Source organism: Camelina sativa, chromosome 12 (assembly GCF_000633955.1).
Source record: "Camelina sativa cultivar DH55 chromosome 12, Cs, whole genome shotgun sequence".
Taxonomy (NCBI): domain Eukaryota; kingdom Viridiplantae; phylum Streptophyta; class Magnoliopsida; order Brassicales; family Brassicaceae; genus Camelina; species Camelina sativa.
Genome location: NC_025696.1, coordinates 322,147 through 349,635, shown reverse-complemented (window position 1 = coordinate 349,635; position 27,489 = coordinate 322,147). Strand labels below are relative to the sequence as shown.

At 36.3% G+C, this 27,489-nt stretch overlaps 6 protein-coding genes and 1 pseudogene across 8 annotated transcripts; 5 read left to right on the top strand and 2 right to left on the bottom strand.

Moving 5' to 3' along the window:
* Positions 563-2,301, bottom strand: LOC104729203 (zinc finger protein GIS2-like). Its single transcript, XM_019233404.1, has 4 exons — positions 2,216-2,301; positions 1,802-1,912; positions 1,608-1,700; positions 563-1,336 (listed from the first exon to the last, which is right to left on the bottom strand). Exons 2-4 carry the CDS (start codon positions 1,900-1,902, stop codon positions 763-765), a joined length of 768 nt encoding a protein of 255 aa, XP_019088949.1. The 5' UTR covers positions 1,903-1,912; positions 2,216-2,301; the 3' UTR covers positions 563-762.
* On the top strand, positions 4,469-7,805 carry LOC104729202 (endoglucanase 24). The gene is made up of 5 exons (XM_010448118.2): positions 4,469-4,971; positions 6,020-6,319; positions 6,476-6,637; positions 6,876-7,151; positions 7,239-7,805. The coding sequence occupies exons 1-5, from the start codon at positions 4,558-4,560 to the stop codon at positions 7,569-7,571; spliced, it is 1,485 nt and encodes a 494-aa protein (XP_010446420.1). The 5' UTR covers positions 4,469-4,557; the 3' UTR covers positions 7,572-7,805.
* LOC104729201 (endoglucanase 23) lies at positions 10,012-12,491 on the top strand. The gene is made up of 5 exons (XM_010448117.2): positions 10,012-10,443; positions 11,038-11,334; positions 11,424-11,588; positions 11,760-12,035; positions 12,121-12,491. Exons 1-5 carry the CDS (start codon positions 10,033-10,035, stop codon positions 12,451-12,453), a joined length of 1,482 nt encoding a protein of 493 aa, XP_010446419.1. The 5' UTR covers positions 10,012-10,032; the 3' UTR covers positions 12,454-12,491.
* LOC104733073 lies at positions 13,439-16,019 on the top strand (annotated as a pseudogene).
* Positions 15,662-17,112, top strand: LOC104729199. 2 transcript variants are annotated; one of them, XM_010448116.1, is made up of 3 exons: positions 15,662-15,786; positions 15,978-16,042; positions 16,170-17,112. In XM_010448116.1, the coding sequence occupies exon 3, from the start codon at positions 16,172-16,174 to the stop codon at positions 17,006-17,008; it is 837 nt and encodes a 278-aa protein (XP_010446418.1). In that variant the 5' UTR covers positions 15,662-15,786; positions 15,978-16,042; positions 16,170-16,171; the 3' UTR covers positions 17,009-17,112. The 2 variants fall into 2 exon arrangements, with proteins under 2 accessions (XP_010446418.1, XP_010446417.1); XM_010448115.1 differs by lacking the exon at positions 15,978-16,042.
* LOC104729198 (fructose-bisphosphate aldolase 2, chloroplastic) lies at positions 18,052-21,081 on the top strand. The gene is made up of 7 exons (XM_010448114.1): positions 18,052-18,327; positions 18,551-18,820; positions 18,928-19,037; positions 19,127-19,217; positions 19,302-19,440; positions 19,529-19,659; positions 20,631-21,081. The coding sequence occupies exons 1-7, from the start codon at positions 18,151-18,153 to the stop codon at positions 20,907-20,909; spliced, it is 1,197 nt and encodes a 398-aa protein (XP_010446416.1). The 5' UTR covers positions 18,052-18,150; the 3' UTR covers positions 20,910-21,081.
* Positions 24,830-26,924, bottom strand: LOC104729197 (B-box zinc finger protein 19). 2 transcript variants are annotated; one of them, XM_010448113.1, is made up of 6 exons: positions 26,548-26,677; positions 26,076-26,196; positions 25,832-25,928; positions 25,616-25,731; positions 25,352-25,513; positions 24,830-25,258 (listed from the first exon to the last, which is right to left on the bottom strand). In XM_010448113.1, the coding sequence occupies exons 3-6, from the start codon at positions 25,920-25,922 to the stop codon at positions 25,175-25,177; spliced, it is 453 nt and encodes a 150-aa protein (XP_010446415.1). In that variant the 5' UTR covers positions 25,923-25,928; positions 26,076-26,196; positions 26,548-26,677; the 3' UTR covers positions 24,830-25,174. The 2 variants fall into 2 exon arrangements, with proteins under 2 accessions (XP_010446415.1, XP_010446414.1); XM_010448112.1 differs by lacking the exon at positions 26,076-26,196 and having other exon boundaries at positions 26,548-26,924.

Below are 27,489 nucleotides of genomic sequence, written 5' to 3'. Positions count from 1 at the left end.
AATTTAAGAACTCCCCTTCTAACAACCCACCAATAAATATGCTCTAACTCCTTATTTTTAAGATCTATAAAGCACTAATGTGTATCTCAATTCAAGAGATTCTAACCAAGGCTCAAAAGTGGGGGTTCTAACACATGTCTACTTTTACTATAACCTTTTAAAACTATTTACATAAATAAACTATGAGGTGTTTATCAAAAAAAAATAAAAAAATTAACTATGAGGTATGGATATAAATAAAAATTGCTTAATTATTATTAAATTTGGAATTGTATTAATATAAAATGACATGTAAGACTTGTGTTTATCAAAATTTAAGACTTGTCCAATATAGCATACTAGATTCACAAGAATATGTCTTAAAACATTTGATAGTACTTTGGATATCATATTGTTTCCAATGATCTATCATAATGAATTAGTTATCTTGAAATGAATTACTTTGCCTATTAATTCTCAAAGATCACAAATTTATGCAGTTATCCATGGGTTCATAAACAAAATCACCGATGCACATATCGAGAAGAAAATAATCTACGAATATGCTTGGACGATGACATGGTCGATGAATTGATGACGTTTTATAGCGGCGAAAGCGGTGAGAAGGGCGGAAGATATAATGATTTCTCAGTCGTCTATAAGGTTTCAAAAGCTGGAAGTCGAAACTAGGGACAAAAATAAAGTCATAACATCAAAACCAACTCACGAGCTAACAACACAACTGATTTGTAGACCAAGTAAAAGCCCCTCTTTGTGGTGGCTTTAGTACCTTAAGGGAAACTGATTGTTCACAAATCTCGCAGAAGGACAATCATACGCAATGTGGCCTCTTCCACCACAATTACGACATATCATTAACCGAGCTGTGCAGTCTCTGCTCATATGCCCCACTTGCCGGCAGTTCCTACACACAATGTCTTCCTCGTACTGGTCTCGGTTATAGCCGCCACCACGATGCACGCCTCTGATCCCACGTGGTCTTCGGTCTCCTGCTAGTCCATCTGTTTTTGGGCATTTAACAGCAAGGTGACCAGCGACATTACACAGGTTGCAGACAGGATCGTCTCTACAGTCACGAGCCAAATGACCAGTCATCCTGCAGTTGTTGCATGCTTTCTCGTTAGTGCAATCTGCTGCAAAGTGGCCTTGCTTGTAACAGTTGTTGCAGAGCCTAAGGTCTCCAGGTGGGAGCTGGCGAGCTGTGCAGTCTTTAGCTCGGTGTCCGGCTATACCACAGCTGTGACAAATGCCTTCGTTGGTGCAGCTATTAGCCATGTGACCTGGTTCACGGCAGTTCCAACACAGTGACTTTGTGGAGCATTCTGATACTATGTGCCTGCCAAGATTTGTTAAGACTCAAACTATAGTTAACCAAATTCACGGATTTGGTACAATGTTGGGCAGAAATAAGCAAATCTAAAGAAACAAACATGTGTATACATCTATATCAATCTAAAAATGTGAAGCACAAATCCATCTTAGAAACCACCTAAAGATATATTAGCATAAAAATTACCAAACAACTTCACATAACAATCTAAACCAAGTCAAAACATGATGCTTAAATGGAAAGATGGAAAAATGTAAGAAAAGGCAAGCAAAAGTACCCAGGAAGGCCACAGTTGTGGCAGATTGAGACATGGGGACAATCTCGAGCAAAATGACCAGGTCGCTTGCAGTTATTGCATGTATTGTTTTGGCTGCAAGAGAATACACACAAATGTAGTGAGGAAGAAGCAAGTTTTAGTTAGAGGCAACTCCCCCAAGTTAATTCCTAAATAAGAAGATTGAGATGAGAAACCTGAAACTTGGAATTGGAAGTGAATCTCTTCGATAAGGATCATCACGGTAAACAAAACGATCTGTATGAATCTTCCTGCTCCTTCTCTCTGCTGTACTCATGGTTGGTCTTCTAAAAGACCCACAAAAGTCGGGAAAACAAAAAAAAAAACTCTTCAGAGCTTACAAAAATGGAATTCACAATTCGCCACAGCAAAATCATAAATTAGTACAAAGTTTATTATTATACAAACCACCTAACATCGTTTAAGTCTTAGAGGAGGAGATGAACGAACTCGTACGCTAAAACCCTAATAGCTTAATCTCGAGCGTAGGGACTAAAACGAAATCGAAAATCTTAACCGAAAAAAATAAAATCAACCGATACATCCTTTTAAAAAGAGTATCGAATCTCGATTTCACTGGGAGACCTTACCTCTGACGCGGCGGTGACTGACAGCTAATCTCCGACGAGAGAGCAGCTTCCTTCGGGGATACGACGAAGCGAATTTGAGACGGAAAAAGAGGAAAATAATGACGTCAGCAATTAATTTGTTAATAAATGGGCTTTGAAGAAGACCCAATAACAAACTAAACCTACATTGAGCCCATTATGAATTCAAGTTGTTTACTTTTTTACTTTTGTATGGCCGAAATCGGCAAATCCTCCCAAACAATGCTGATGTGCTTATAAAATTTGTAACACACATGTGCTGATGTGCATATAAGGGTGTCTTGTCGTGATTCACAAGGTACGTAATGGTACCAATTAAATAATAAGACATAGATTTGTCAGGGAATCTTATATTTTCCTACCACTTGTTAGCTATGATATATACAACCATAATAGTTTCCACTAATCTTGTAAAACATTCGTATCGATTATTACGAGTTGAAATATTACAGTCTAGATCTATACTAAGTCTACTGAATTATTTTTAATCTTACTATAAAGGAAAGGTACTTGTAGTGGATAGTGGATATGATTTTCGACCAAGTTGATGTCTTGGACACTATGAAATCATATACTTATGGTGTAAAATATTTTATAAGGGATAAATATCATGTAAGCGTAAAGATAAGATGTTCAGAGGAAAAGAGAAATAATGTGTGAGGATAATGCAAAAAAAAAATAATAACAGATTTGCTTGCATTCTTGCTTGTGAAATTGGCAAAGTCACCCAAAAGTATGCGTCGTATTTTCTTACATGAGATATATATAGTTCGTATAATATTTTTTGTTTGTTATGAATGCGTATATTTCTTACTTTTACACGCTTAACATATAACTAATTACGGTTAAGTTCGGTATATGTTGTAATATAGACTATTCCCACTTTTTCCGATACGGTCCATTCTCAATTGGTGATATAATGGGCCATATGTAATTTTTAACGTATGTATAAGCACGTCAAATGTTGTTCTCATAGATAAAATTGGTACTTTATTACTTAAAGAATGGGTTCGAATCGATCCACAATGTCGCGACACCATCTAAGATCTCAGAACCCTGATGATCATTGAGTTGAAGATTATAAGTAATAGTTAATCAAACAATCAAACCACAGGTTTGAGCCCAGCTTTATCATGATTTAAACTGGCAAAAAGTGTTGTGTTTTCACCCCGCTTTTAAACAATTTTGTTATTTTTAAAAAATTAGCGGTGTTTTTACATTGTATTACCAGTCGAGTCAGTTATTCGTTGGCTTTGCAAGAAGCAAGGCTAATACATATATATGCATGTTGCTCATTTGAAGATTGATAATTTCGTCTGTAAAATATTTTATGTATGAGAGAATATGAGACACAGAGTCTTTCGTGGACGCAAAAGACTAAATCATTTAGAGACGAGGCGCTACAACATAGTCGGTAGGAAAAAGCAAAAAAAGAGAGCATCCAATAATAATGTTTTCTTATTAGTAGTAACTAGTAGTAGTAGGTAACTCACAGAATTATAGTTTTAATATACACAAACAAGCATAGAAAAATTGTGAATTTGTGTTACTTTCCTTTAGCAGGTTAACGCTTAAGCGCAAAGCCCGAATCATGTTACAGACTTACAGTAGCATGCGGGTCCCACCTAAGTCACGAGATTCTGATTTTTTTTTTCTTTCATTATCATTGAGAGAAAGCAATCTTTTATTATGCTAATCCCGTTAATTATACTAATCCTTTTTTTTCTGTTTTGCCGTCATATACTATCTTTAGTATTAAGCATAATTTACATGTAAAATGCTCATTGTACTCCTAAAGAGACATGCTCATTGCATTCTTAAAGAGAGAGAGAGAGAGGAGTGTTTAAGACAAAACAAAACAAAAGAAGTGAGAAAGTATCCGATTTTTGGTTTTATCTTGTAGCAAAAAAACAAAAAACATGACACCATGGGATTACTCGCGCGCTCGCTTCAGTTTCATTTGTCGGTAAGTGTCTGTCACACACGCACAAATGACATTTATTCAGTACTTAATTAAAAAAATTAGTTCCAAAAGTTCACCCACGATTGCATAATAATCCCCCTAAATGATTTATAAAAAAAATATAGTACTACTATAAACAACATAAGATAACAAAAAGCACTAAAGCACATAAAGTATATCAACTCCTTTATTATGTTGTATACTATATATTAATAATAATAAATAAATAAAAATCTCCCACTTATATATAAACACATCTCGTGACACACACTCGTAGTTGCAAACACACCGTTCAGTCACAGAGACTATCCGCTCCCTCACCATCACCACTGTCCACCGCCACCACCGACGCCGATAAACCATGAATTTACGTTTGTACCCTCTCTCACTTGTCTTAATCTTACTCCTACGTCCGACAATGTCGTCGAACCAGCACGATTACTCCGACGCACTCTCGAAATCAATCCTCTTCTTCGAAGGCCAACGCTCTGGTTACCTCCCAAACGACCAGCGTATGACGTGGCGTCGTAACTCAGGTCTGAGCGACGGTTGGACGCACAACACCGATTTAACCGGCGGTTACTACGATGCTGGAGACAACGTAAAATTCAATTTCCCGATGGCTTTCACAACCACAATGCTCGCCTGGAGCGTAATTGAATTCGGCGAACTCATGCCTCCGTCGGAGCTCCGTAACTCCCTAGTGGCTCTACGGTGGGGCTCTAATTACCTTCTCAAATCAGTTTCTCAGCTACCTAACCGCATCTTCGTCCAGGTTAGTGTGGGTGGTTTTAATCTAATGTCCGTCGTCTATTTAATTTCGTAATCGTACTGTTTTTTTTTGCCTGTGAGTGGCATTATTAGTGAATATGCAACAATGGGGAAGGGTAATTAGGGAAAATTAAATAGCGAAGATTTAGGAAACTGAATCGTTTTTGAGTTACCAAAGAGATGAAGTGAATGAAACTAACTAACCCGTGAAGTGTTTGTTTTGGACTCTCAAGAGTCTCCCTCAAACTGCATTTAACCCTTTTTTGTGTCGTTGCGTCACACTTTTTTTTCTTTGGTCCTTACTTCTATCTCTCTCTCTCTCTCTCTTTCACTTTATTTCTTTCTTTCTCTGTTGGAAATTATCAATCATGAATAAATATCAATTGGTCCAAAAAAAAAAAAATCAATTTATTTTGTTTTTGTTAATGACAAGGTTCAGTACGTTACGTAACACACGCATAGCATAGAGTGACCAGAAAAAAAAAATACTATGAATTTTACAAGTTGGCAACGTAAATGTCAATTTAATTTTGTGTGTGTCCGTACTTTGTAGTAAATACTAATATGACCAACTACTATTAGTGCGTTTTAGTTTGTGATTATTTTTTCTGCTATTTTGTTTTTTCGGAACCTACAACAATAAATTTTGTTGACCATAGTTGGATAATGATAAAATTCAATAATACACATTTATATAAAATAAATTAGTGAATGGCTTTTAAAATTCTCAACATTTATTTGAAGGTCGTTGCATCATACTAATTTAAAAGAACTAATATATGATCATCATTCAATAATTAGAGTTGAGATGCGATGATAGAGACTTCTTTTTCAGAATCGTTCAATTCTCTTTGTTCCAATATTAGAAAAAACAGACATCATATATATTTGATGTTGATGTTGTTAATTACTATAGGTATATTATTTCTTATTTTATTCATTTAAAACTATTTATATCTACATATATTTTTTTTGTTGGATATTATTATTTGAAAAGTGAAAACTAGCTAACTAAAGTAGAAAGAAAAAAATAAACGAACTTGTGAATACAGGTAGGTGATCCAATTGCAGATCATAATTGCTGGGAAAGACCTGAAGATATGGACACACCACGGACTGCTTACGCCGTTAATGCCCCGAATCCGGCTTCTGAAGTTGCCGGAGAGATCACGGCAGCCTTTTCAGCTGCTTCAATTGCTTTCCGGTCATCGGATCCAGGCTACTCTCAAACGTTACTCCAAAATGCCGTCAAAACATTTCAGTTCGCTGATACGTATCGCGGTGCTTATAGCAGCAATGAGGATATTAAAAATGACGTTTGTCCTTTTTACTGTGATTTCAACGGATTTCAGGTAAAACACAAAATTTCAACATTTGTAAATTTGTCTCACTAAAGGAGTTGAGTTGGTAACAATTATTCAACGTAGGATCATTATAGAATCATGAATTAGTATTTAATTAATATTCTTGATGATTTTTTTTAACTAAAAAAATTGGTATGGGTATAGGATGAGTTATTGTGGGGAGCAGCTTGGTTGAGAAAAGCTACTGGTGATGAAAGCTACCTTAACTACATAGAGAGTAACCGTGAACCGTTTGGTGCTAGCGATAACGTCGACGAATTTGGCTGGGACAACAAAGTTGGTGGACTTAATATTCTCGTTTCAAAGGTTAGTTTCTTAATTTATATTCACATTAAAGTTAGGGGTTCAAATCAAAATTAACTTTAAAATAGTAAAAATGTTAGTAGAAAACACGAGCCTTGCACGTGCATAAATATTAAAGTTACGGTATGTTCTTCTTTTCTTTCCGTACACGTGAAACCACCCACCACCAAAGTGACCCGGTTAAGAAAACAAACCGGTACGATAACCGATGAAATTGGCGTTTAATTTAATTTCGGTACAGGAAGTGATAGAAGGGAATATGTACAACTTAGAGGCGTACAAGGCATCGGCGGAGAGCTTCATGTGTAGTCTAGTCCCGGAATCTCCAGGAACTCACGTTGAGTACACTCCCGCCGGTCTACTTTACAAGCCCGGAGGTAGCCAGCTCCAACATGCGACCACCATATCTTTCCTCCTCCTTGTCTACGCTCAATATCTTTCAAGGAGCTCTCTCTCCCTCAGTTGCGGCACCCTTACCGTCCCTCCTGATTATCTCCGCCGTCTCGCCAAGAAACAGGTTAGACCAGTTTGGTTTGGTTTAGGAATTTAAAGTGATTTGGTCTGCAAATTAAGTGTAATCTTGAATGTTTATTGGAAAGTGAAGGTGGACTATATTTTGGGAGACAATCCGATGGGACTATCGTACATGGTCGGGTATGGAGAGAGGTATCCTAAGAGGATCCACCACCGTGGGTCATCGTTACCGTCGATCGTTGATCATCCAGGAGCCATCGGGTGCAAAGACGGATCGGTTTATTTCAATTCGACCGAACCAAACCCGAACGTTTTGATTGGAGCAGTGGTGGGAGGGCCCGGGGAGGATGATAAGTACGATGATGATCGGTCCGATTTCCGCATGTCCGAGCCAACTACTTACATCAATGCTCCTTTCGTTGGCGTATTGGCTTACTTTGCAGCCAATCCCAGTTTTAGCTGACGTCATGGAATTTAGTCCTAAAAAAGTTGTAGGAGTATGGGAGTACATGTTTTTTTAGAAGTCTCTCATCTTGCCCATGCAAAGAAAGAAGAAGTTTTTTTATTTAATCTGAATAACTTATTCGGATTATTCACCTGTTTTTACATTTTCATTTTATTTTCCTAAAAGTGTAATTGATAGTCGATCTACCGTATAAATATAATGGACGTTGCTAAAGAAAACGGGTAACAATTTTATTTAATTTTTGTCAATGATAGATCTCATATCCATATTAAATTTTTTAACCTATAATTGATACATGAGTTTTTTTTTTGTAGTGGTACAGAAAAAAAAAATAGGTTAAGAAATTGATTATAGTCTGAACTAACATGACGATGACCGTTAGCTAGACTTTCATTATTTGAAAATTATGTTTTCCATGCTATTTTTCTCTCGAGATTCTATCTTAATTTAGTTTCCGTGAATTATTGCTTCAATTATTTAATATTTTAGTGGCATATCTGAAGATAGATATATTGTATGCATACACATTTCTTCTAACTTCTAACTTGAGCAATAATATCAGTTTTGTTTTGGTTTGTTGTGCTTCCGTACTTATTATGTAATGATTGTAATCATTCCGTAATATATATTTTATAGGTATATGATTATACAAATGTTTCATTGATGCAAGTATGCAACTCTAGTCAACAAAATTATAATTGGATATTCTAAATTAAATATCAGAAAAATTAATCGAAAACTACTCTGCAACTAAACCTAATAATAGCGGTTGGTCATAGTTCCTAATACTATTTTAGGTATTCAGATTTTTAAAGAAATTTGCCTTAGTTTGGATATGCTTGAAATTAAAATATTTTGAAAATAAATAACGGGACAATTGTGGATCCTATAACGAAAGATGATGATGTGACTGATATAAACGAACAAACGCGTGCTTTCTATAAATTATAATCATACAATAAAATTACCAGAAGGAGGTAGTCAGGTAGATCATTGTGTAGAGAAATGAAAGAATACGATATGGAGCAGATTTAACAAACAAGATTAGATACGGTACACGAATAAGTCTTAAGAATAAACAGAGCTTTTATACTTAACTCGTTCTATTTACTATGTATGTACTCGCGTTTCAAAATCCGACCTAAAAATTATTCCACTAAACAGATGTTACTATGTTGTCAAGCCTCAAGAGCAAAATAAATGGTCCGGTTTAATTAACCATATGATATCTCTCGTAGGATTTCGAGTCGTTGCACACAAGTTCGAAGATTCAGGACGAAAAGTATAACCCACTATCACGAAAATTATCAACAAGAAATTTCTCTATCACGCTTCAAACGTCATATTCATAAAATTCACTTTATTAATCATATTACATAGTCTATTCATGTTTTTTTTTTTTTGGTACAAACCTGAATCTTATTTGGCGAAAGGAGAAATGAAATAAAACTTTTTACTTTACTTTTTTGCTAAATAAAATTAATTTAGCAAAAACATTCAGATCTCATTCCCCTATTCTTTGTACCCTCCCATTTCCTCTTATGCCTGGAAATGAAAATTTTATTATTATTATTTTTTCTTTTTGTCAAATTGATGAGTCAACTAATTTAAATATTTTTGTTTCTCATTGCACCTATTTGCAGTATACAGATGATTCTTTTACATATGTAAACAAATAGGGGTGTATTCAACTTGATATTTTAAGTGATTTGTGTAAAATTTACAAATTTTATGTTATTCAATCATGAATTTAAAAAAGTTAATTAAATCCACTATTATTGAACTGATGATTTAAAAATCTACTTTAAAATCTACTATTATTCAAAACAGTTTGTGGATTTGGATTTTAATAAGTTTTAGAGATTCTAGAGGATTTGTTTAGTTAAAATATACAGAAATCCAAATCTCATGGTTTTATGTGGGATTTGAAAGAATTTTATCATAAATCATATCAACTTCCATAAAATCTATCAAAATTCTAAATTTGTTAAATTCCATAAAATCCGCCAAAATCATGCTTTCAAGACACCCCCAATAAAAGAAAGAAAAACAAATGTTGAATATTTTTACCACACTTGGCACTATAAAAAAACAGGTGATTAAATGATTCAAATCTATCAAATCTTTTTTAAAAAGAAATTACTATATATATACTAGAATACACTTATCTTAAATGTATTGAGGTATAAAGAAAAATATATGCTCTGTTAAAATGAATAAGTGCAAAGATATTGATCTAAATTTTATAGATACTTTCTTTAAAATTCACTAGAGAATCTGAGGTAAAACGAAAAAAAGAAACAAAAAAAATATCGTGAATAATCTCTTTGACAGATCTTTAACAAACCAAAACGTCGACGTTAGGCAGTAGCCACCATTATGTGTCTATAAATATGAACCCTAAAGTCCCCAAAACTAAATGCCAAAACAACAAAATCTCACCAAGTCCTAAAGAAAAATGAAACCATCGGTTTACTTTGTAACCGTTTTCATACTTGTCCTTCTCATTCTACCAACGGCGATCCCTCACGACTACTCCGACGCTCTTAGAAAGTCAATCCTCTTTTTCGAAGGTCAACGCTCTGGTCGTCTTCCAAAGCAACAAAGGATGGCATGGCGAGGTAACTCCGCACTCAACGACGGCAGAAACCTAAATACCAACCTCGTTGGTGGTTACTACGACGCCGGAGACAACGTTAAGTTTCATTTTCCGATGGCTTTTACGGCCACGATGCTTGCTTGGAGTGCTATTGACTTCGGAAGTTACATGTCTCCGAATGATCTCGGACATAATCTCGTAGCTCTCAAGTGGGCCACCGATTACCTCCTTAAGACCGTTTCACAACTCCCTAATCGCATTTTCGTCCAAGTACGTATAAACCCATAACACTTACACGTCGTCGTTTTTTATTTACTGTAATCGTCCATATGATTTTCACCATCTATGGACGTTACAATTATAGTAAAATATATTTATCCACCAATACATACCGTTATCAAGAATTTGATTTTCACTATTTTTTGTCATTTTACCCACACTTATTTAAAACTTAGGTATTATACTTATAAGTTATATCATTTAGGTATTATACTTATAAGTTATATCATGATTCATGAAAACTAGACATGATATATTGTGGTATACTTTTTCTTTTTATCTGCGTGGTTGGGTATACTAGTGTATAACTAAAATCACCTATGATTTTATCAAGAATCTATATTACGGTTATTTTACAGTCGGAAGGAAGTTATAAAACTCCAAGGTGTGTGTAGATACAGTTTGTTGATAGAGACAGAATCAAATTTGTATATATATCTTCTCTAAGAAGAAGTAATCAATTTCTGTTGATTAGTTTCTTTTTATGTAAATGGAAAAAGATTATGATTATAATTTTTTTTGAAAATTTTATGATTATAATTTTAATGCGTACATACTAACAACATAAAGACCAATATGGTACAGGTAGGTGAAGCACAACCGGATCATGATTGTTGGGAAAGACCGGAAGATATGGACACGCCACGAACCGCTTTCGCCTTAGATGCATCATATCCAGCTTCCGATTTAGCGGGCGAAATCACAGCTGCTTTAGCAGCCGCTTCAATTGCATTCAAACAGTCAAATCCAAGATATTCCAAAATATTACTCGATAAAGCCATACAAACGTTTAAGTATGCAGATTCACGTCGAGGTTCTTATACCGATAATCCAGGGGTGAACAAAACCGTTTGCCCGTTTTACTGTAGTAATGGATATAAGGTATATCTTCATTTTTTCCTCATATTGTACAATCAAAATTTTATTAGTCGGTTTTACTATTATACAAATCATCATGTTGTTTCCAACAGGATGAGTTGCTATGGGGAGCTGCGTGGCTGAGAAGAGCAACGGGCATAGACTATTATCTCACATACTTAATGAATAATCGTCAAGCTTTCGGTGCAAATAACAATTATTACTTTGAGTTTGGCTGGGAAAACAAACTTGGGGGTGTTAATGTTCTCATTGCCAAGGTTTGGTCCAAATCTCTAATTCTCTATACGATCTTCAAGTGAAATTATAAAATACGATAATACTCATAGTCGTAAATTGTTATGATACATGATTCATAGACCATATACTCAACATACTATTTTGCTTAAACTAACTGATGTACACGCGTTTTAAATCAATTTGGTTAACAGGAAGTATTTCAGAAGAATATGACCGTTCTAGCACCATATAAAGATACCGCAGAGAAAATGATGTGTTCATTTTTCCCGGAAACGACCGGTCCACACATGAGTTACACTCCCGGCGGTCTCATTCATAATGGTGGAAGCAGCCAGCTCCAGAACACAGCTGCTATGTCTTTCCTCCTCCTTACCTACGCAGATTACCTCTCTAAATCCTCTCAACAGCTCAGTTGTGGTAACCTCAAGTTTCAACCAGACTCTCTTCGCCGCATTGTCAAAAGACAGGTACATTAGTTATTTTTTCATATTTTGTTACCGATCAAAGCATCTGATAAACAGTTATTATTTGTGTATATTCTTAAAATTAAAGGTAGACTATGTTTTGGGAGATAATCCAATGAAGTTGTCATACATGATTGGGTACGGTGAGCGGTACCCACGACTGATCCACCACCGTGGCTCGTCTGTACCGTCTGTTACCATTCATCCGACTGCCTTCGGGTGCTTACAAGGATGGAATATTTTCCATTCACCCAATCCAAACCCCAACATTCTTATAGGTGCGGTGATTGGCGGCCCTGACGTCGATGATAAATTTATTGGAGGTCGGACAAATGCTAGCGAGACCGAGCCCACAACTTACATCAATGCACCTTTTGTTGGTGTCTTGGCGTACTTTAAAAGCAACCCCAAGTTCTCTTGATTTTAATTTCCAACTTTGTACATATATATTGAGTGAACTAAAAATAAATGTAATCTTAGTTAAAAAAAAAAAAAGAAACAAAATGGTTTATTTAAAAAATAATATTTTATTTGAAAACGTTAAAAATATTAATTTAAATGTGAAAATATGTTGAATTTATGATTTCATCCTCTCAGGGGAATGATTTCATCTAGGTGTAGTAGTCAGTCTCTCATTAATGCTGCTGATGAATGCTTTTTGATTGGTTAGAATCATCACAATCACGTCTAACGACGACCCCATTCATCTTCAATCTTGTGTTTGACTACAACAACTCCTTGGCTCCTTTTAGAGAAGGTTCGTCATAAAGTTTGTTCTTAAATCTGGTTGGTATAGACGACTGTTTTACACTTCACAGATACAGAACTGAAAGAGCGTTGAACCTTGTTTTCATAGTATAAGCCAGATCTCTTTTCTCTAGGTTGCTGCCGCAAGAAAAAAAACTTTCCTAGTAGTGAATCATGGTTGTGGTGATGATTCATATCCTCTTTATACATAAAATATATACTCTGCTTTAGAGCTCTGTTTCTTATTAATCCCTAAAATAAAGAGTATCTAATAAATTTTGGAAACTCTTTTTAACTAAAAAAAATAGCTCCTTTCATGCAATCCAATGTCTTAAGCATCATAGAGCTCAAACCAAGACCTTCTGAGAGAATTTCAAAGAGCAGAGCAGATGACCTAATCATATCACATGCTTCGAGTATTCGATCATAGCATCCCTGTAATGCAAGCTACTGGGAGATTCGCCCATATATACCATTAAATTAAACTATTAAAAAAGGGAAAGCAATAAAAACACAAAGTTCTGGTTTATGATAAGTCATTTGGTTAGGACTTAGAAAGTTTCCATAGAAAAAAAAGATCGAATGAAACCGGTATATATGCATCGCGCGCGCGTCTTATTCAGTCATGTCTCATAAACCCTAAAAGAAAAAACACAACAATGAAGCCATCGATTTGGTCTTCCATAGTTCTCCTCCTCCTCCTCGTCCTCTTACCAACGACGATCTCTCACGACTACTCCGATGCTCTCACGAAGTCAATCCTCTTCTTCGAAGGTCAACGCTCTGGTTATCTTCCAAGGAATCAAAGGATGACGTGGCGCCATCACTCCGCACTCAAGGACGGCGAAAACCTCAACGCCGACCTCGTTGGTGGTTACTACGACGCTGGAGACAACATGAAGTTCCACTTCCCGATGGCTTTTTCGACTACGATGCTTGCGTGGAGCGCTGTCGATTTCGGAAGTTACATGTCTCCGGCTGATCTCCGTGACAACCACGTTGCTCTCCGCTGGGGCACCGATTATCTCCTTAAGACCGTTTCGCAACTCCCTAATCGCATCTTCGTCCAAGTACGGTCACTCTAACCTTTTTTTTTTTTATGTTCACTTTTGTCTTTTTGCGGAAAAGAGAGTAATAAACTAATTAACCATAATATTATTCACAACTGCTTAACTGATGCATATATGTGTTTGTAATGATATTTAAGGTAGGTGAAGCAACACCGGATCATCAGTGTTGGGAGAGACCAGAGGATATGGATACACCACGTACTGCTTACGCTGTGGAAGCACCGAACCCAGCTTCTGATTTAGCGGGAGAAGTGGCAGCTGCGTTAGCAGCCGCCTCAATCGCATTCAGACGATTTGATCGTATATATTCTCAATTATTGCTCGATAACGCTATAAAAACTTTTGAGTACGCAGATTCACATCGAGGTTCTTATACCGATAATCCTGCGACTAAACTTGCCGTTTGTCCATTTTACTGCAGTGTAAACGGATATGAGGTAATCTCTAGCTAATCATTCTCGAGCTAATATCTTATGTAAAAAAATTAAATCGGTCTAGATTGGTTTTAAGTTATTTTCATATAGGATGAGTTATTATGGGGAGCTGCATGGCTGAGAAGAGCGACCGGTCAAGATTCTTACTTAAAATACTTAGTGGACAATCGTCTATCTTTCGGGGAAGATTTTAATTACTTCGAGTTTGGATGGGATAACAAAGTTGGGGGCATCAATGTTCTCGTTGCAAAGGTTGAATCCAAGTAATAATTCTCTATGATTTTAAATTGACGAGATGATCGTAATTCATATTATAACTACTATGCTTAAATATAATTATGAATATATTCTGATATACATTTTATTCTAAACCGTTTGAGGTATATTTGTTGTGGATATAGGAAGTATTTGAGAAGAATGTAGCTGCGATTGCACCGTATAAGGATACAGCGGAAAAATTGATGTACGTGTTCATATTTCCCGGAAACTCCGGGTTCACATATGAGGTATTCTCCCGGTGGCCTTCTTTACAAACCAGGAAACAGCCAGCTCCAAAACACCGTCGCATTGACTTTTCTCCTTCTCACCTACGCCAATTACCTCTCTAAATCCTCTCAACAGCTCCAGTGTGGTAGTCTCAGTATCCAACCTGATTCTTTCCATCGCTTGGCCAAACGACAAGTACGTTAGTTAATACTTAATACATAGTTTGTCTTGATAAAGTGGTCTATTAAAACTAACTGGACGATGATTTAATGTCTTTGGTAGGTGGATTACATTTTGGGAGATAATGCCGATGAAAATGTCATACATGATCGGGTACGGTAGTCGGTATCCGCAACAAATCCATCACCACGGTGCATCCTCACCGTCTATAAAGACTCATCCTACGGCCATAAAATGCTCAGAAGGATGGATTAATGTTTTCCCATCACCAAATCCAGACCCCAACATTTTAGTAGGTGCAGTGATCGGGGGACCCGACATAGATGACAAATTCATAGGAGGTAGGACGAATGCAAGTGAGACGGAGCCGACGACTTACATCAATGCACCTATGGTTGGTGTCTTGGCTTATTTTAAGGCCAACCCAATGGTAGAGGACTCAGCCTTTTTAAGATTTGTTAAAAGATTTGTAATTAAATCAAAAAGTTAAACTACAAACTGAATCAAAAAGTGTAGGAAGGGACATTTTAAGATGGCAATAGTATACTTTTTCAAAAGTGTGTGTTAACTATTTACAATTTAGGATCACATCGTACTATTTACAAAGTATGTGACTTTTCTGTAAATCTCAAAATATGTTAGGGCTAAAAAAAACAAAAAAAAAAATAAAAGGAACAAGTTACCCGACTTGACGCTCAAACGACGTCGTACTTGACACGAGTTTATCCAACAAACTCGACGTCGCTTCTTCTTCTTCAGTCGGAGGTCTCCGGTGATTTAAAATTAGTTTTCTTCTTCCGAAATTAGGGTTTTCTGGGATTCTCGTATCGATAAAGGGTTAGTCATTTACCTAAACTACATCCATGAATTGAATTGCCCACTAATCAATCGACTTAATCGTGGAATTAGGTGTACTCAAACGAATCTGTTTACTTATTTGATGTTTATACGCTTTGATTCGATTCTTTATGTATATATACCTGTGTGTGTTTTCTATGATCATTGATTTGCGTGAGTTCTGGTTTTAGTTATCAGGCATTTTCACTTTTGGTGGTGAAGAAGACGCGTAATTGATCCTTGTAGCTTCATCGATGTAACCGTAGTTTTGTTATAATTAGTTATTGAAATTAGTGTCTTCTGCTCTTAGTTTCGTTAGATGTTCTTGGAGAATACATCCTTTATCATCTGATGAAAGATCTGGATGTGCTATTTTGTTGTAGCCATGGTTGAAGGAGAAGACGTTGCAGGGGTTTCTCTCTCTGTTAGAAACGAGGAAGATCTTTCTCCAGAGTGTTTAGCTTGGGCTGATTCCTGCATCATCAGCTTTCCAGATGATTCAGATCACAACCATTGGGGAACTTTTAGAGATGCTTTAACTGAAATCATTGATATCCATCCCGAGATGTTTGTTCCTTCATCATCAGGAACAACTAGTAGTGTCCTGCCTCCAGACGAGGATATGACTGAATCTGAGCCACTTGATCTACTACGGTCATTCCAACCCGAAGCTGATTCAGCCAACAATAAATATAATTCATTGAATGAAGAAGTCAGTGAGATTGTCTCTTTGATAACGTTTGAGTCAGACCCGTCAAAGAATTCTTTACAAGATCATTACTTTTCAGAGCCCATAGTTGAGAATGGAACCCCTGAACCAGTGGACGATCCTGCTAAAGATCTTGGAGGTGTTGAAAGTATAGAAGAAGATGAGTCAGTGAGCAATGAAGAGGCTGAAGAAGAGACAGAGTCAGTATCGTATCAAGTCTTCAAGGATGATTTCATTAGCACATACATTCAAGAAAACGTTGAGGATTGTAATGTGACAGAGGATCCGGTCAAAGTAACTCAGCAAGAGATTTTCAAGGTGTGGGATCTGGAGATTGTGGGGGACGATGATGAGGAAGATGGGTTGGTGCTGCAGCTGAAGAAGGCCCTCGATGAGTCTTCTACGGTTCAGCCCCTTCCACAGCCACTACTGAATGATGTTGCGGAGACGAGCAGTATCGATGATCTGATAGCTGGTATCTCGGATCTCTCTCTTGCAGAAACTTTTAACTGATAGATGAAGTCTAATAAGTAGTATGTGTGTTGTATTTGACATCATATAATAAACTCTCTATTGCTTAAGTAAATCCTTAATCGACACAAACCGGATTTAAGATTTCTAAACCTTCTAGACCAGACCGAAAGGTTTAAAGGGTCAATTTGGTGTATACACGACCCACTTGGCCACCTGTTGGGCAATGGTGGAGATGAGATTGCAGTCTTATCTCGACCGTTGGTGTAGACTTCGCAATCTCTTAAAATCTCCATGCTTAACCTCAGCCTTAAGAATACGCAGGGGATCACGTCCTCACAAAGTCATTCTCTCTGGATGTAACTTTCTGAACGCATCTTTGGTTCTAAATTCTAAAAGGGAAATTTTGATGATATGGTGTGTAGATTGGCGTGGTGAACTCTCTGCCGTCAGATTTAGACTTCCACTAAACTGATCAGTGATCAATAATCTCATCAGCTCTTAAAAATATTAGAACGGATACGAACCTCATAATTTTTCATTCTCTTATCAAAACACTATCTTTGTATCTTTATAAGCTGTTTTGCCACCATTTCTTTAACTGAAAACGATGCGTTTGTCGTATGTTTTCTGTCCTCGAGCTCATCACCATGACAACATGTAAAGACAGTAAAGTAGTAATGCAATTGAAGAGGGAAAAAAAAAACTTTATCAACTAATTAATAATTTAATATTATGGTCCACCGTCCACGGTGGGTTACATATTAATTCCTGAGGTATTCATACCAATTCTTGTGTACATGCTCCTATAGTAGCATCACGAATCTTTACGATATGTTTAGTTACGATTTTTTTCCCGTATAAAGCAAACAAAAATCAAGCGAATATGTAACGACCGGGGGAGTATCGATTCCATATTCGGAGAAACAAAAAAAAATGAAAAAGAAATTAATAAGTGTATTTTTTCTTGAATTGTGAGTAATACAAGATTACGGTCCAGGTGGCGAGATATGATTGGCAAGGTCACAAGAACCTCAAATAACTGATCTGAAGAGAAATATAAAATCCAAAAGAGGGGAGGGGAGTGAGGTGGTGAGAGAGATAAGGTGGTGTCATAAGCTTTCTTTCACTGTGAGTCTCTCAAAAAAAACCAAAGGCAGAGAAAAGAGATAACCAAACCCACAATGGCATCAACCTCACTCCTCAAGGCGTCTCCGGTGTTGGACAAATCGGAATGGGTCAAGGGACAAAGCGTTCTCTTCCGTCAGCCTTCTTCCGCCTCTGTCGTCCTCCGCAACCGTGCTACCTCCCTCACCGTCCGTGCTGCTTCCTCCTACGCCGATGAGCTTGTTAAGACAGCGGTTAGTTCCCACACTCACATATCTATCACTTTCTTTGCCACGTGTTTTACCTGCATGTTTCGTAAAAGGTCTTTCTTCACTACCTTTTTTGAATTGGAATTGTCTTAAAATTCTGTTGGTTCTGTTTTCTCCTTTACCTTTAGATTTTTTTTTGGTTTAGATTTAGATTATACTATGATTTGGTTTTGTTGATTTGATTCTTATAATTTTTGGGTTGGAGTAGAAAACAATTGCGTCTCCTGGACGCGGAATCTTGGCGATGGACGAATCCAACGCGACTTGCGGGAAGCGTTTGGATTCGATAGGGCTGGAGAACACTGAGGCAAACCGTCAAGCTTTCCGGACTATGCTCGTCTCTGCACCGGGACTCGGACAGTACATCTCCGGCGCAATCCTATTTGAGGAGACTCTGTATCAGTCTACCACCGAAGGCAAGAAAATAGTCGACGTCCTCGTCGAGCAGAAAATCGTCCCTGGTATCAAAGTTGACAAGGTAACTCAAAGCATACTCTTGAGTTGTTTTCTTTATTATATATGCATGTAGCCTAGTTCGAGAATATATAATCTAAATGAGTTGTGTGTGTATGGAATATTAATTAGGGTTTGGTGCCACTTGTTGGATCCAACAATGAGTCATGGTGCCAGGGACTAGACGGTCTAGCCTCTCGAACTGCTGCTTACTACCAACAGGGTGCTCGTTTTGCCAAATGGTATTAACTACTTTCACTTCTGATTTCATTTCCTACACGAACAAATGTCAGATTTTAAAGGGATCGTTTCGTCTCTGATGATTGATTAGGCGTACTGTCGTGAGCATCCCCAACGGCCCATCTGCTTTGGCCGTCAAAGAAGCTGCTTGGGGTCTTGCTAGATACGCTGCCATTTCACAGGTAAAACTCATAACTTGTCCCCCAAGAAACAGCTCAATTCGGAAATTATCAAGCTACTCACACACAAATTGCGTGTTTTTTCAGGACAGCGGGTTGGTTCCGATTGTGGAGCCAGAGATCTTGTTGGATGGTGAACACGACATTGACAGGACATACGACGTGGCTGAGAAGGTTTGGTCTGAGGTTTTCTTCTACCTTGCTCAGAACAATGTCATGTTTGAAGGTATGTATTCGTTATAGAGTGCGTCTCTTAATACAACTTGTAAATGTCTGAAAATTACTAAGGAAAAATTCACCATCTTCTTACACAGGTATCCTCCTGAAACCGAGCATGGTTACTCCCGGAGCTGAGTGTAAAGACAGAGCTACTCCTGAACAAGTTTCCTCATACACCCTCAAGCTCCTCCGCAACAGAGTCCCTCCCGCAGTCCCCGGAATCATGGCAAGTTCTCTTTTTCTCTCAAAGATAATTCACAGTTATAAATCCGCAAATACATTGTTGGATTCAATACAACAGAGAAAATTATTTAGTGTGGGTTAAACCTAATATTGGTGGCTTGAGTTAGAAGTGATACTGTTTCTTGTTATTTATTTTTTGCAGTTCTTGTCCGGAGGACAGTCGGAGGTGGAGGCAACACTCANCTTTCACTTCTGATTTCATTTCCTACACGAACAAATGTCAGATTTTAAAGGGATCGTTTCGTCTCTGATGATTGATTAGGCGTACTGTCGTGAGCATCCCCAACGGCCCATCTGCTTTGGCCGTCAAAGAAGCTGCTTGGGGTCTTGCTAGATACGCTGCCATTTCACAGGTAAAACTCATAACTTGTCCCCCAAGAAACAGCTCAATTCGGAAATTATCAAGCTACTCACACACAAATTGCGTGTTTTTTCAGGACAGCGGGTTGGTTCCGATTGTGGAGCCAGAGATCTTGTTGGATGGTGAACACGACATTGACAGGACATACGACGTGGCTGAGAAGGTTTGGTCTGAGGTTTTCTTCTACCTTGCTCAGAACAATGTCATGTTTGAAGGTATGTATTCGTTATAGAGTGCGTCTCTTAATACAACTTGTAAATGTCTGAAAATTACTAAGGAAAAATTCACCATCTTCTTACACAGGTATCCTCCTGAAACCGAGCATGGTTACTCCCGGAGCTGAGTGTAAAGACAGAGCTACTCCTGAACAAGTTTCCTCATACACCCTCAAGCTCCTCCGCAACAGAGTCCCTCCCGCAGTCCCCGGAATCATGGCAAGTTCTCTTTTTCTCTCAAAGATAATTCACAGTTATAAATCCGCAAATACATTGTTGGATTCAATACAACAGAGAAAATTATTTAGTGTGGGTTAAACCTAATATTGGTGGCTTGAGTTAGAAGTGATACTGTTTCTTGTTATTTATTTTTTGCAGTTCTTGTCCGGAGGACAGTCGGAGGTGGAGGCAACACTCAACCTGAACGCAATGAACCAGGCACCAAACCCATGGCACGTGTCCTTCTCATACGCACGTGCGTTGCAGAACACTTGTCTGAAAACATGGGGCGGCAGACCCGAGAACGTGAACGCAGCTCAGACCACTCTCTTGGCTCGTGCCAAGGCGAATTCGTTGGCTCAGCTCGGAAAATACACCGGAGAAGGTGAGTCCGAAGAGGCTAAGGAGGGTATGTTCGTCAAAGGCTACACCTACTGAAGAGATGATGCTGTGAAAAGAAAAAGAGATGAAGCAGATGTTTTAATCACATTTGTTTTTGAGTTTGGTTGTTATTATCATGTCATATCATTATTTGCTCTGCTTAATTTGCATTAGCTACTCCGATCCTTTTAATAAGTTCTATTATATTGAAGCTATCTATCTATCTATCTATCTATCTTGATCTAACTGAGTTTCTAGACCATGAGAGAATATCCAATAGTTGGCGCTTTAAACAATATGAGAAATATCCAATATATCAGAAAGATTAAGGGGTGTTATTGGCTGCAAATGGTTGCATAAAATTGAAAGAATTGGAAATATTAAGCTGAACAAAATTGGGTTGAACATTATTCAACTCATTCATCTCCAAAATAGTGGTTGAACAAGTTGAACAAATTTGCTGTAGGATTAGTTTATTTTTCTAACTTTTTAGGTTGAATGGGTTGAATATATTTTTCCAGCTTCTTCAACCTCTTCCGTTCAAATGGTGAAAGCTGGTTGAATAATTTTTTTCAACTCCTTCGACATTTTCAATTGTGCAACCATTTGCACCCATTGTCTAGAAAAGGACTTACTTTCTATCACTCATTAAATGGGTACCTACGTATCAAAGTGTAATGTGTTTTTGCATATTTCCTTTAACGTTAAAATAGTTGTATGTGTTTGTATTTGTATTAATGAGTGTTTTTTTTTTCCTTTTTGTTTTTTTGGTGCAACCTGAGGCTGTATATACTGTATATATATATATATATATATATATATATATATATTTTGTAAAAGGTATTATACTGTGATCTATTTACTAATTACAAAAGGTCATTTTTCGTTCTTAATTTTAAGACAGATCATTTCTCATTTATAAGAAATTTTTTAAAGTATTCTACCAAATGTCACATGTATGTTTTAAACGAAACCTTCATTTAAAGTAGAATGTTTGGAGATACACGACTTTTAAAGTATTCATTTAAAGTATTCTTCTTCTTTCTTTTTTTTTTTTCTTTTTGTCGCCTTTCTCACATTAAGAGCGAGGGTGAAAGAGGCCACTTTTGGAAAAAATTTAACTTGCGCTTTGTACCTCAAAACTCACAAGACCCGATCTTAATTAAATTTATCTTTCTATTTCCAGTTTTGGATTAATGAGTGAGGATAAGCTTGGTATCCCTAACACTTCAGAGGTCAGTTACACAACGGACACACACCTTGGGAAGTCGCTTCGGCCACAGAGCTCAGAGGAGTGATACTTTTGCTAAGACCAGCTTTTTTCTCATTTTCGTTTTATAATTATTTTAGATATATCAAAATGGAAATAGTTGTGAAAAACTGTATAAAAGCTGTCTTCAAGTCTTTGGACGGAATTATCAGCTACTTGAAGTATACACCAACACATAGCCATACATACAAACAATATAAATGTCTTGTGAACTACGTGAACTATTGTTATGTCTACAACACCATAAACATTCAAGGTTAGCCGGAATCCGGCGTTGACCGATATTGACCAACGTTGACCAGCGTTGACCGCTGTTGACCAGAAAAAAAATATTCAAAAATATATATATTTTTTTCCTAATAATAATAAATTTTGTTTTATGTATTTTTGAAAATACAAAATTTAAAATGATATTTAAATAGAAAGAGTATAAATTTGTTATTGTTTATGAAAAAATATACTACACATCAAATTTTGGTGGTATAGTTTTATTATATTATTTTTGGTATATTTTCTGTATTAGGAAACAGACAACTCGTGGGTTCACCCTTACGAGCGAACCTCTCTTATTCATCCCCTTTAAATTAAGGAAATAAATCTTAATTAAAGAAACAAAATATGTTGATCAATCACTTTTAAAATTGTTAATTTTAATATTATATTACAGTTTTTAATTATCACATCTAAAACCCTAACCATTTATTATAAACTCAAACAGACATATAATTTTGTTTAATTGTAAAATCTAAACCCTAAACACTCTTTTATAAATCCAAACAGGCATATAATTTTATTTAATAGTAAAATCTAAACCCTAACCACTCTTTTGTAAACCCAAACCAACATAGAATTTCGTTTAACTGTAAAATGTATACTCTAACCACTCTTTTGTAAATCCAAACTGACATAATTTTGTTAATAAAAGATCTCTTTTTAAAAGTATGATATGACATGTATTATTGTATTCTGATTTGTTAATTAAGAGGGATGAATGAGAGTTGTTCACCCCTAGGCTTAACAAAATTAGTTACTTTATATACCACAAATTTTGTTTTTCATATTATTTTTATTTTTATTTTGGTAAATAATTTTCTTGTATTTTTTTGTTGTTATATGTTGTTTTTGTAAATTATACAAATCATTTATCTTTTTTATTTATTTCTCAAAAATACATAAAAACAAAATCATTATTATTTTTAGAAAAAAAAAATATTTTTTTAAATATTTTTTTCTGGTCAACGCCGGTCAATACTGGTCAACGTCGGTCAACTCTGGTCAACGCCAGATTCCGGCAGACCTCGAATGTTTATGGTGTTGCACACATAATCTATGTTTGTTTATGGATGTCCTTATATGATGACAATAGTTCACGTAGTTAACAAGGCATTTATATTGTTTGTATGTGTGGCTATGTGTTGACATATACTTCAAGTAGCTGACAATTATTTTTCCTCTTTGGACGCCAAGAGAGAGAGAAGAGAGAAAGAGAGAGAGAGAGAAGAGAGAAGATGAACCAGCTTGTGAAGAATGCTTTGTCTCATGTAAGTCTTTGTGATTTGGATCTTTGGAGATACACGACTCTACTTAAGAGCGAGAGTGAAAGAGGCCACTTTTGGAAAATTTTACTTGTGCTTTGTACCTCAAAACTCACAAGCTGTCGAGGATTCTGTGCACTGATAATGTACGGGTAGATTGTATTGCCCAATCTTCGAGATCTTTACTTTTTGTTTTTTTTTAAATTCTTTTCCTTCGATTTAGGCTATCAACTCCGGGGTTATCTTCTAATTTAATATTTGATTGACAAAAAAAAAAAAACTCACAAGACCCGATCTTAATTAAATTTATCTTTCTATTTCCAGTTTTGGATTAATGAATGAGGATAAGCTTGGTATCCCTGACACCTCAGAGGTCGGTTACACAGAGGAGACACACCTTGGGAAGTTGTTTCGGCCACGGAGCTCGGAGGAGTGATACTTTTGCTAAGACCAACTTTTTCTCATTTTCTTTTTATAATTGTTTTATATATATCAAAATGGAAATAGTTGTGAAAAACTGTATAAAAGCTGTTTTCGAGTCTTTGGACGCAACACACATATACTAACAGAAAAGAGAGAGAAGATGCACTAGTAAATATATATTGTATAGTTACTAAATATTTTGTAGGTATATCTAATATTTCGTAACAACAAAAATTTTGTTACAATTTTGTTACAAATAAATTTAATAATTATTTGGTCGTCACTAAATTCACGATTATAGCTATTTGTTACAAATTTGTCACAGCAAAATATGTAGCAATTTCTACTATTTGTACAAATTTGTCACAGCAAAATGATTGTCTAAGTCAAACTTGTACAATTTGATGAACACATGAGTTTATGGAATCAACAACACACCTATTCAACCGGAGAGATTCGGTTATTAAAAAGGAAGAACTGTTTCATGTTTTCAAATTAGTTAAGACTTAGTCTTTCCTTAGATATAGGAACCGTATTCACATGTTTCCATTTCACGTCATGTAGGATCGTGTTTGATTTAGTTATTGTCTCCTTCTTGTTCTCAGCGACTCCCCTCTCACCTGAGCAGCTCGATTCTAGTTCAACTTTAAAACCATTAAACTGGATACTGCAGGTTGAGATGCCAAGACTTGCATCAAAATGCATATAAATTCAATAAATCTGAGAGTTTACAAACGTTGAAATGGAGATATCAGGGAAGTCTTTTTGGTTTTGGCCTTTGGCTAAGGCTAGAACAAAACATAATATCGTTAAGAGTCCCAAAAACAGAGTTGCAACTCTGTATTTTATAGAAAGAAAAATATATATATTCAGAATATCAGATATTAGCTTACATCCCTGACTGTGAGCCCTTAAGCTAATTCCGTCAAACTAAAGATAATGCACAAACAACATAAACCTTCCCCTCTTCAACAACAAAGCTGAGGTACCAGCAAACCCAGCAAGGATGTCCAGTTCTTGAAACTTTTTACAATCTTCTTCTTAAACTGATTTTTTTTTGGTATCAGAGTAAAGGACTTCTCTCTTTCACCTTATCACTTCTCAGACTCTCGTTTAAAGGGTCCAACTGGTACAATGCCTGCAGGCTCGTGACTGTTTGTGTTATTTACATCAATGCCCTGCTCATATTGAGAAACATAGCAAATTGAGAACACAATTATTGGATTGAGAATGTTATAGAGATATATTAAGATAGAGAGAGATTCAAATACATTGTTATTTGATGCTGGCTCATGTACTCTTTGCGGATTAGCATTTAAGTCGATCATTTCGTCATCCATCTTACCATTAGCTTCACCATTTGCATGTGTAGAGACTCTTTGGTTCTGCAAATTATCCCTAGTAGTGCTTGGTTTAGGCTTATCACCTGGAAACTACAAGAAACGGTAAACACAAGATGACAATTAGATCAAGCAAATGGACTCAAAATGATTGTGTCTGAGTGAAGGAAAGAAACAAAATTAGTTGTTTCAAACCTCAATTCTCTGTCTCAGCAAAAGAAACCGACCATGAGTTCTCTTGCCACCAACATGTACTACCATGTCACATTGCAGACAAAGGGAACTACCGTCTATCTCACAGTAAAAGAAGGCTGTTCTCACAAGGCCGAGATGAAAAAACGACGAATTAGATTTCTCTTCTTTAAACAATGAATTATGAGTATTGGGAAAATCATTGTAAACAGATCATACCAGGTGCATTTTCGCATATATCACAGCATGGTGCATTGCTTGGTTCGGCTAAACCAACACGTACATGCCGACTAGCTAGCTTGTTGCACATATGAACCTGAAGTAAAAAAATAATCAGAGAGTTTTGAATCACACACATCAAGTTAATCCATTTTCGATATATGGTAATATCTGAAAACTAGTCAGAGCTATTAGGATAGAAACGGATGAACCAATGACTCGAGAAGGACGGACAAAGTGTTACCCTTAAGAGTCATCTAACTGAAGTAAGGGATTGATTAATGGCAAAAGAGCGGAAAAAATGGATAATTTTCATTCTCCAGAAGTTATACAAAAAAATGCAAACTCTGGAGACAAAACGTTCCCTGCAATGTACATCACATAATAGAATCATTGAAACTGCAACAACAAGAATACTTGTAATACTTGTATTTCATCAATTGAACATGTTAATCCACCAGGTTTCAACTTTTTGAATCAGCTTCGTTCCAATTCAAAGAGCCTAAGAATCTATAAACCAAATCTCAAAAAACTATTTCTTTAGCTCAAAGTTGTTCACTTTCTAGGCTTATCAAGCAAAGTCAGATCAACTCAGGCAAAAATCAAGTGAGACAAGTAACAAAGACTCGATCTTTCACGAACCCATCAATCAGAGCACAGTCAACAACAACAGATACAGAGAGAAGCAAAAAAAGAAAGAAAAAAAAAGGAATTACTTTTTCATCGCAGGGACGACAAAGGGCAGCTTCATCGGCGGCGCAAAAGACGATAGCGGCTGCGTTCTCGCAGGCATCGCACAAAATTCGCATCTTTCTTCTTCAATCTTAAAAAAAGTCTCTCTTTTTCTCACTCTACTCGGAGCAATGAATCTCTTCACCTCCTCCAAGTCAAAATCTTTAGCCAGAACTCAGATTGCGAGTGAAAGAGATAATCAAGTCGGAGCAAGTTAGAAAATTCAGATTAATTAAGGAGCAAGTCTAGATTTAAGAGTTAGGATTACGCTTTGGTATCAACTATCAAGGAAGAAGAAGAAGAAGAAGAGTTTTGAAGAAAATCTTTTGTAAGATGAAGGAGAGAGACCAGAAGAGACGACCAAATCCACGCGCCGAGAGTATTCAAATACACTCACTCGCTGTGACTAGGCAGCCAAAATAAACTGTTAATTACTACTTTTTTCAGTAATTTCTCTAATAATTTCATTAGTGTTTTTTATTTTTCTTTTTAATTATTCGTTAAGAGAGAAAAAAATAGTAAGTGTCTAACAAGAAATGTAGTATGATTAGGATAAAAAATATACTGAGAGCAACCATATCTTTTAGTGGATATGGTTTTGTTTAAATAAGATTTTAAAAAATTAAAGTTCCATTATAAGACATGAAAATAAAATTATCTCTTTACTAAAAATGGGACCCTAATTCGTGATAAGACAAAACAAAGAGGACTCTAATGCCATCTGGAAGGTCATTGTGATTGTGTTTCCCTGAAACAAGACTCGTCCTCTTGTTTCCTTCGTTTTTGGTGAATCACTCTTTCTCTCTGGTAAGTTCTATTGTCACTTTGTCAGTCAATTTCAATCAACCTTATATGATTTTTTCTACTTCAAACTATATATATGTTGGATATTTTATCTGTTTTTTTTTTTTTTTTTTTTTTTTTTT

Excerpts from the sequence above, each read along its gene's own strand:
- LOC104729202 (XM_010448118.2), top strand. The coding sequence starts at position 4,558 with ATGAATTTACGTTTGTACCCTCTCTCACTTGTCTTAATCTTACTCCTA. Across the intron at positions 4,972-6,019 it reads CTAACCGCATCTTCGTCCAG|GTAGGTGATCCAATTGCAGA; the intron begins GTTAGTGTGGGT and ends TTGTGAATACAG. Across the intron at positions 6,320-6,475 it reads GTGATTTCAACGGATTTCAG|GATGAGTTATTGTGGGGAGC; the intron begins GTAAAACACAAA and ends GTATGGGTATAG.
- LOC104729198 (XM_010448114.1), top strand. The coding sequence starts at position 18,151 with ATGGCATCAACCTCACTCCTCAAGGCGTCTCCGGTGTTGGACAAATCG. Across the intron at positions 19,218-19,301 it reads GATACGCTGCCATTTCACAG|GACAGCGGGTTGGTTCCGAT; the intron begins GTAAAACTCATA and ends GTGTTTTTTCAG. Across the intron at positions 19,660-20,630 it reads CCGCAGTCCCCGGAATCATG|TTCTTGTCCGGAGGACAGTC; the intron begins GCAAGTTCTCTT and ends TATTTTTTGCAG.
- LOC104729197 (XM_010448112.1), bottom strand. The coding sequence starts at position 26,640 with ATGCGAATTTTGTGCGATGCCTGCGAGAACGCAGCCGCTATCGTCTTT. Across the intron at positions 25,732-25,831 it reads TATATGCGAAAATGCACCTG|CCTTCTTTTACTGTGAGATA; the intron begins GTATGATCTGTT and ends TTGTGAGAACAG. Across the intron at positions 25,514-25,615 it reads TGCTGAGACAGAGAATTGAG|TTTCCAGGTGATAAGCCTAA; the intron begins GTTTGAAACAAC and ends CGTTTCTTGTAG.
- LOC104729203 (XM_019233404.1), bottom strand. The coding sequence starts at position 1,902 with ATGAGTACAGCAGAGAGAAGGAGCAGGAAGATTCATACAGATCGTTTT. Across the intron at positions 1,701-1,801 it reads CTTCCAATTCCAAGTTTCAG|CCAAAACAATACATGCAATA; the intron begins GTTTCTCATCTC and ends ATTCTCTTGCAG. Across the intron at positions 1,337-1,607 it reads CACAACTGTGGCCTTCCTGG|GCACATAGTATCAGAATGCT; the intron begins GTACTTTTGCTT and ends AAATCTTGGCAG.
- LOC104729201 (XM_010448117.2), top strand. The coding sequence starts at position 10,033 with ATGAAACCATCGGTTTACTTTGTAACCGTTTTCATACTTGTCCTTCTC. Across the intron at positions 10,444-11,037 it reads CTAATCGCATTTTCGTCCAA|GTAGGTGAAGCACAACCGGA; the intron begins GTACGTATAAAC and ends AATATGGTACAG. Across the intron at positions 11,335-11,423 it reads ACTGTAGTAATGGATATAAG|GATGAGTTGCTATGGGGAGC; the intron begins GTATATCTTCAT and ends TGTTTCCAACAG.
- LOC104729199 (XM_010448115.1), top strand. The coding sequence starts at position 16,172 with ATGGTTGAAGGAGAAGACGTTGCAGGGGTTTCTCTCTCTGTTAGAAAC.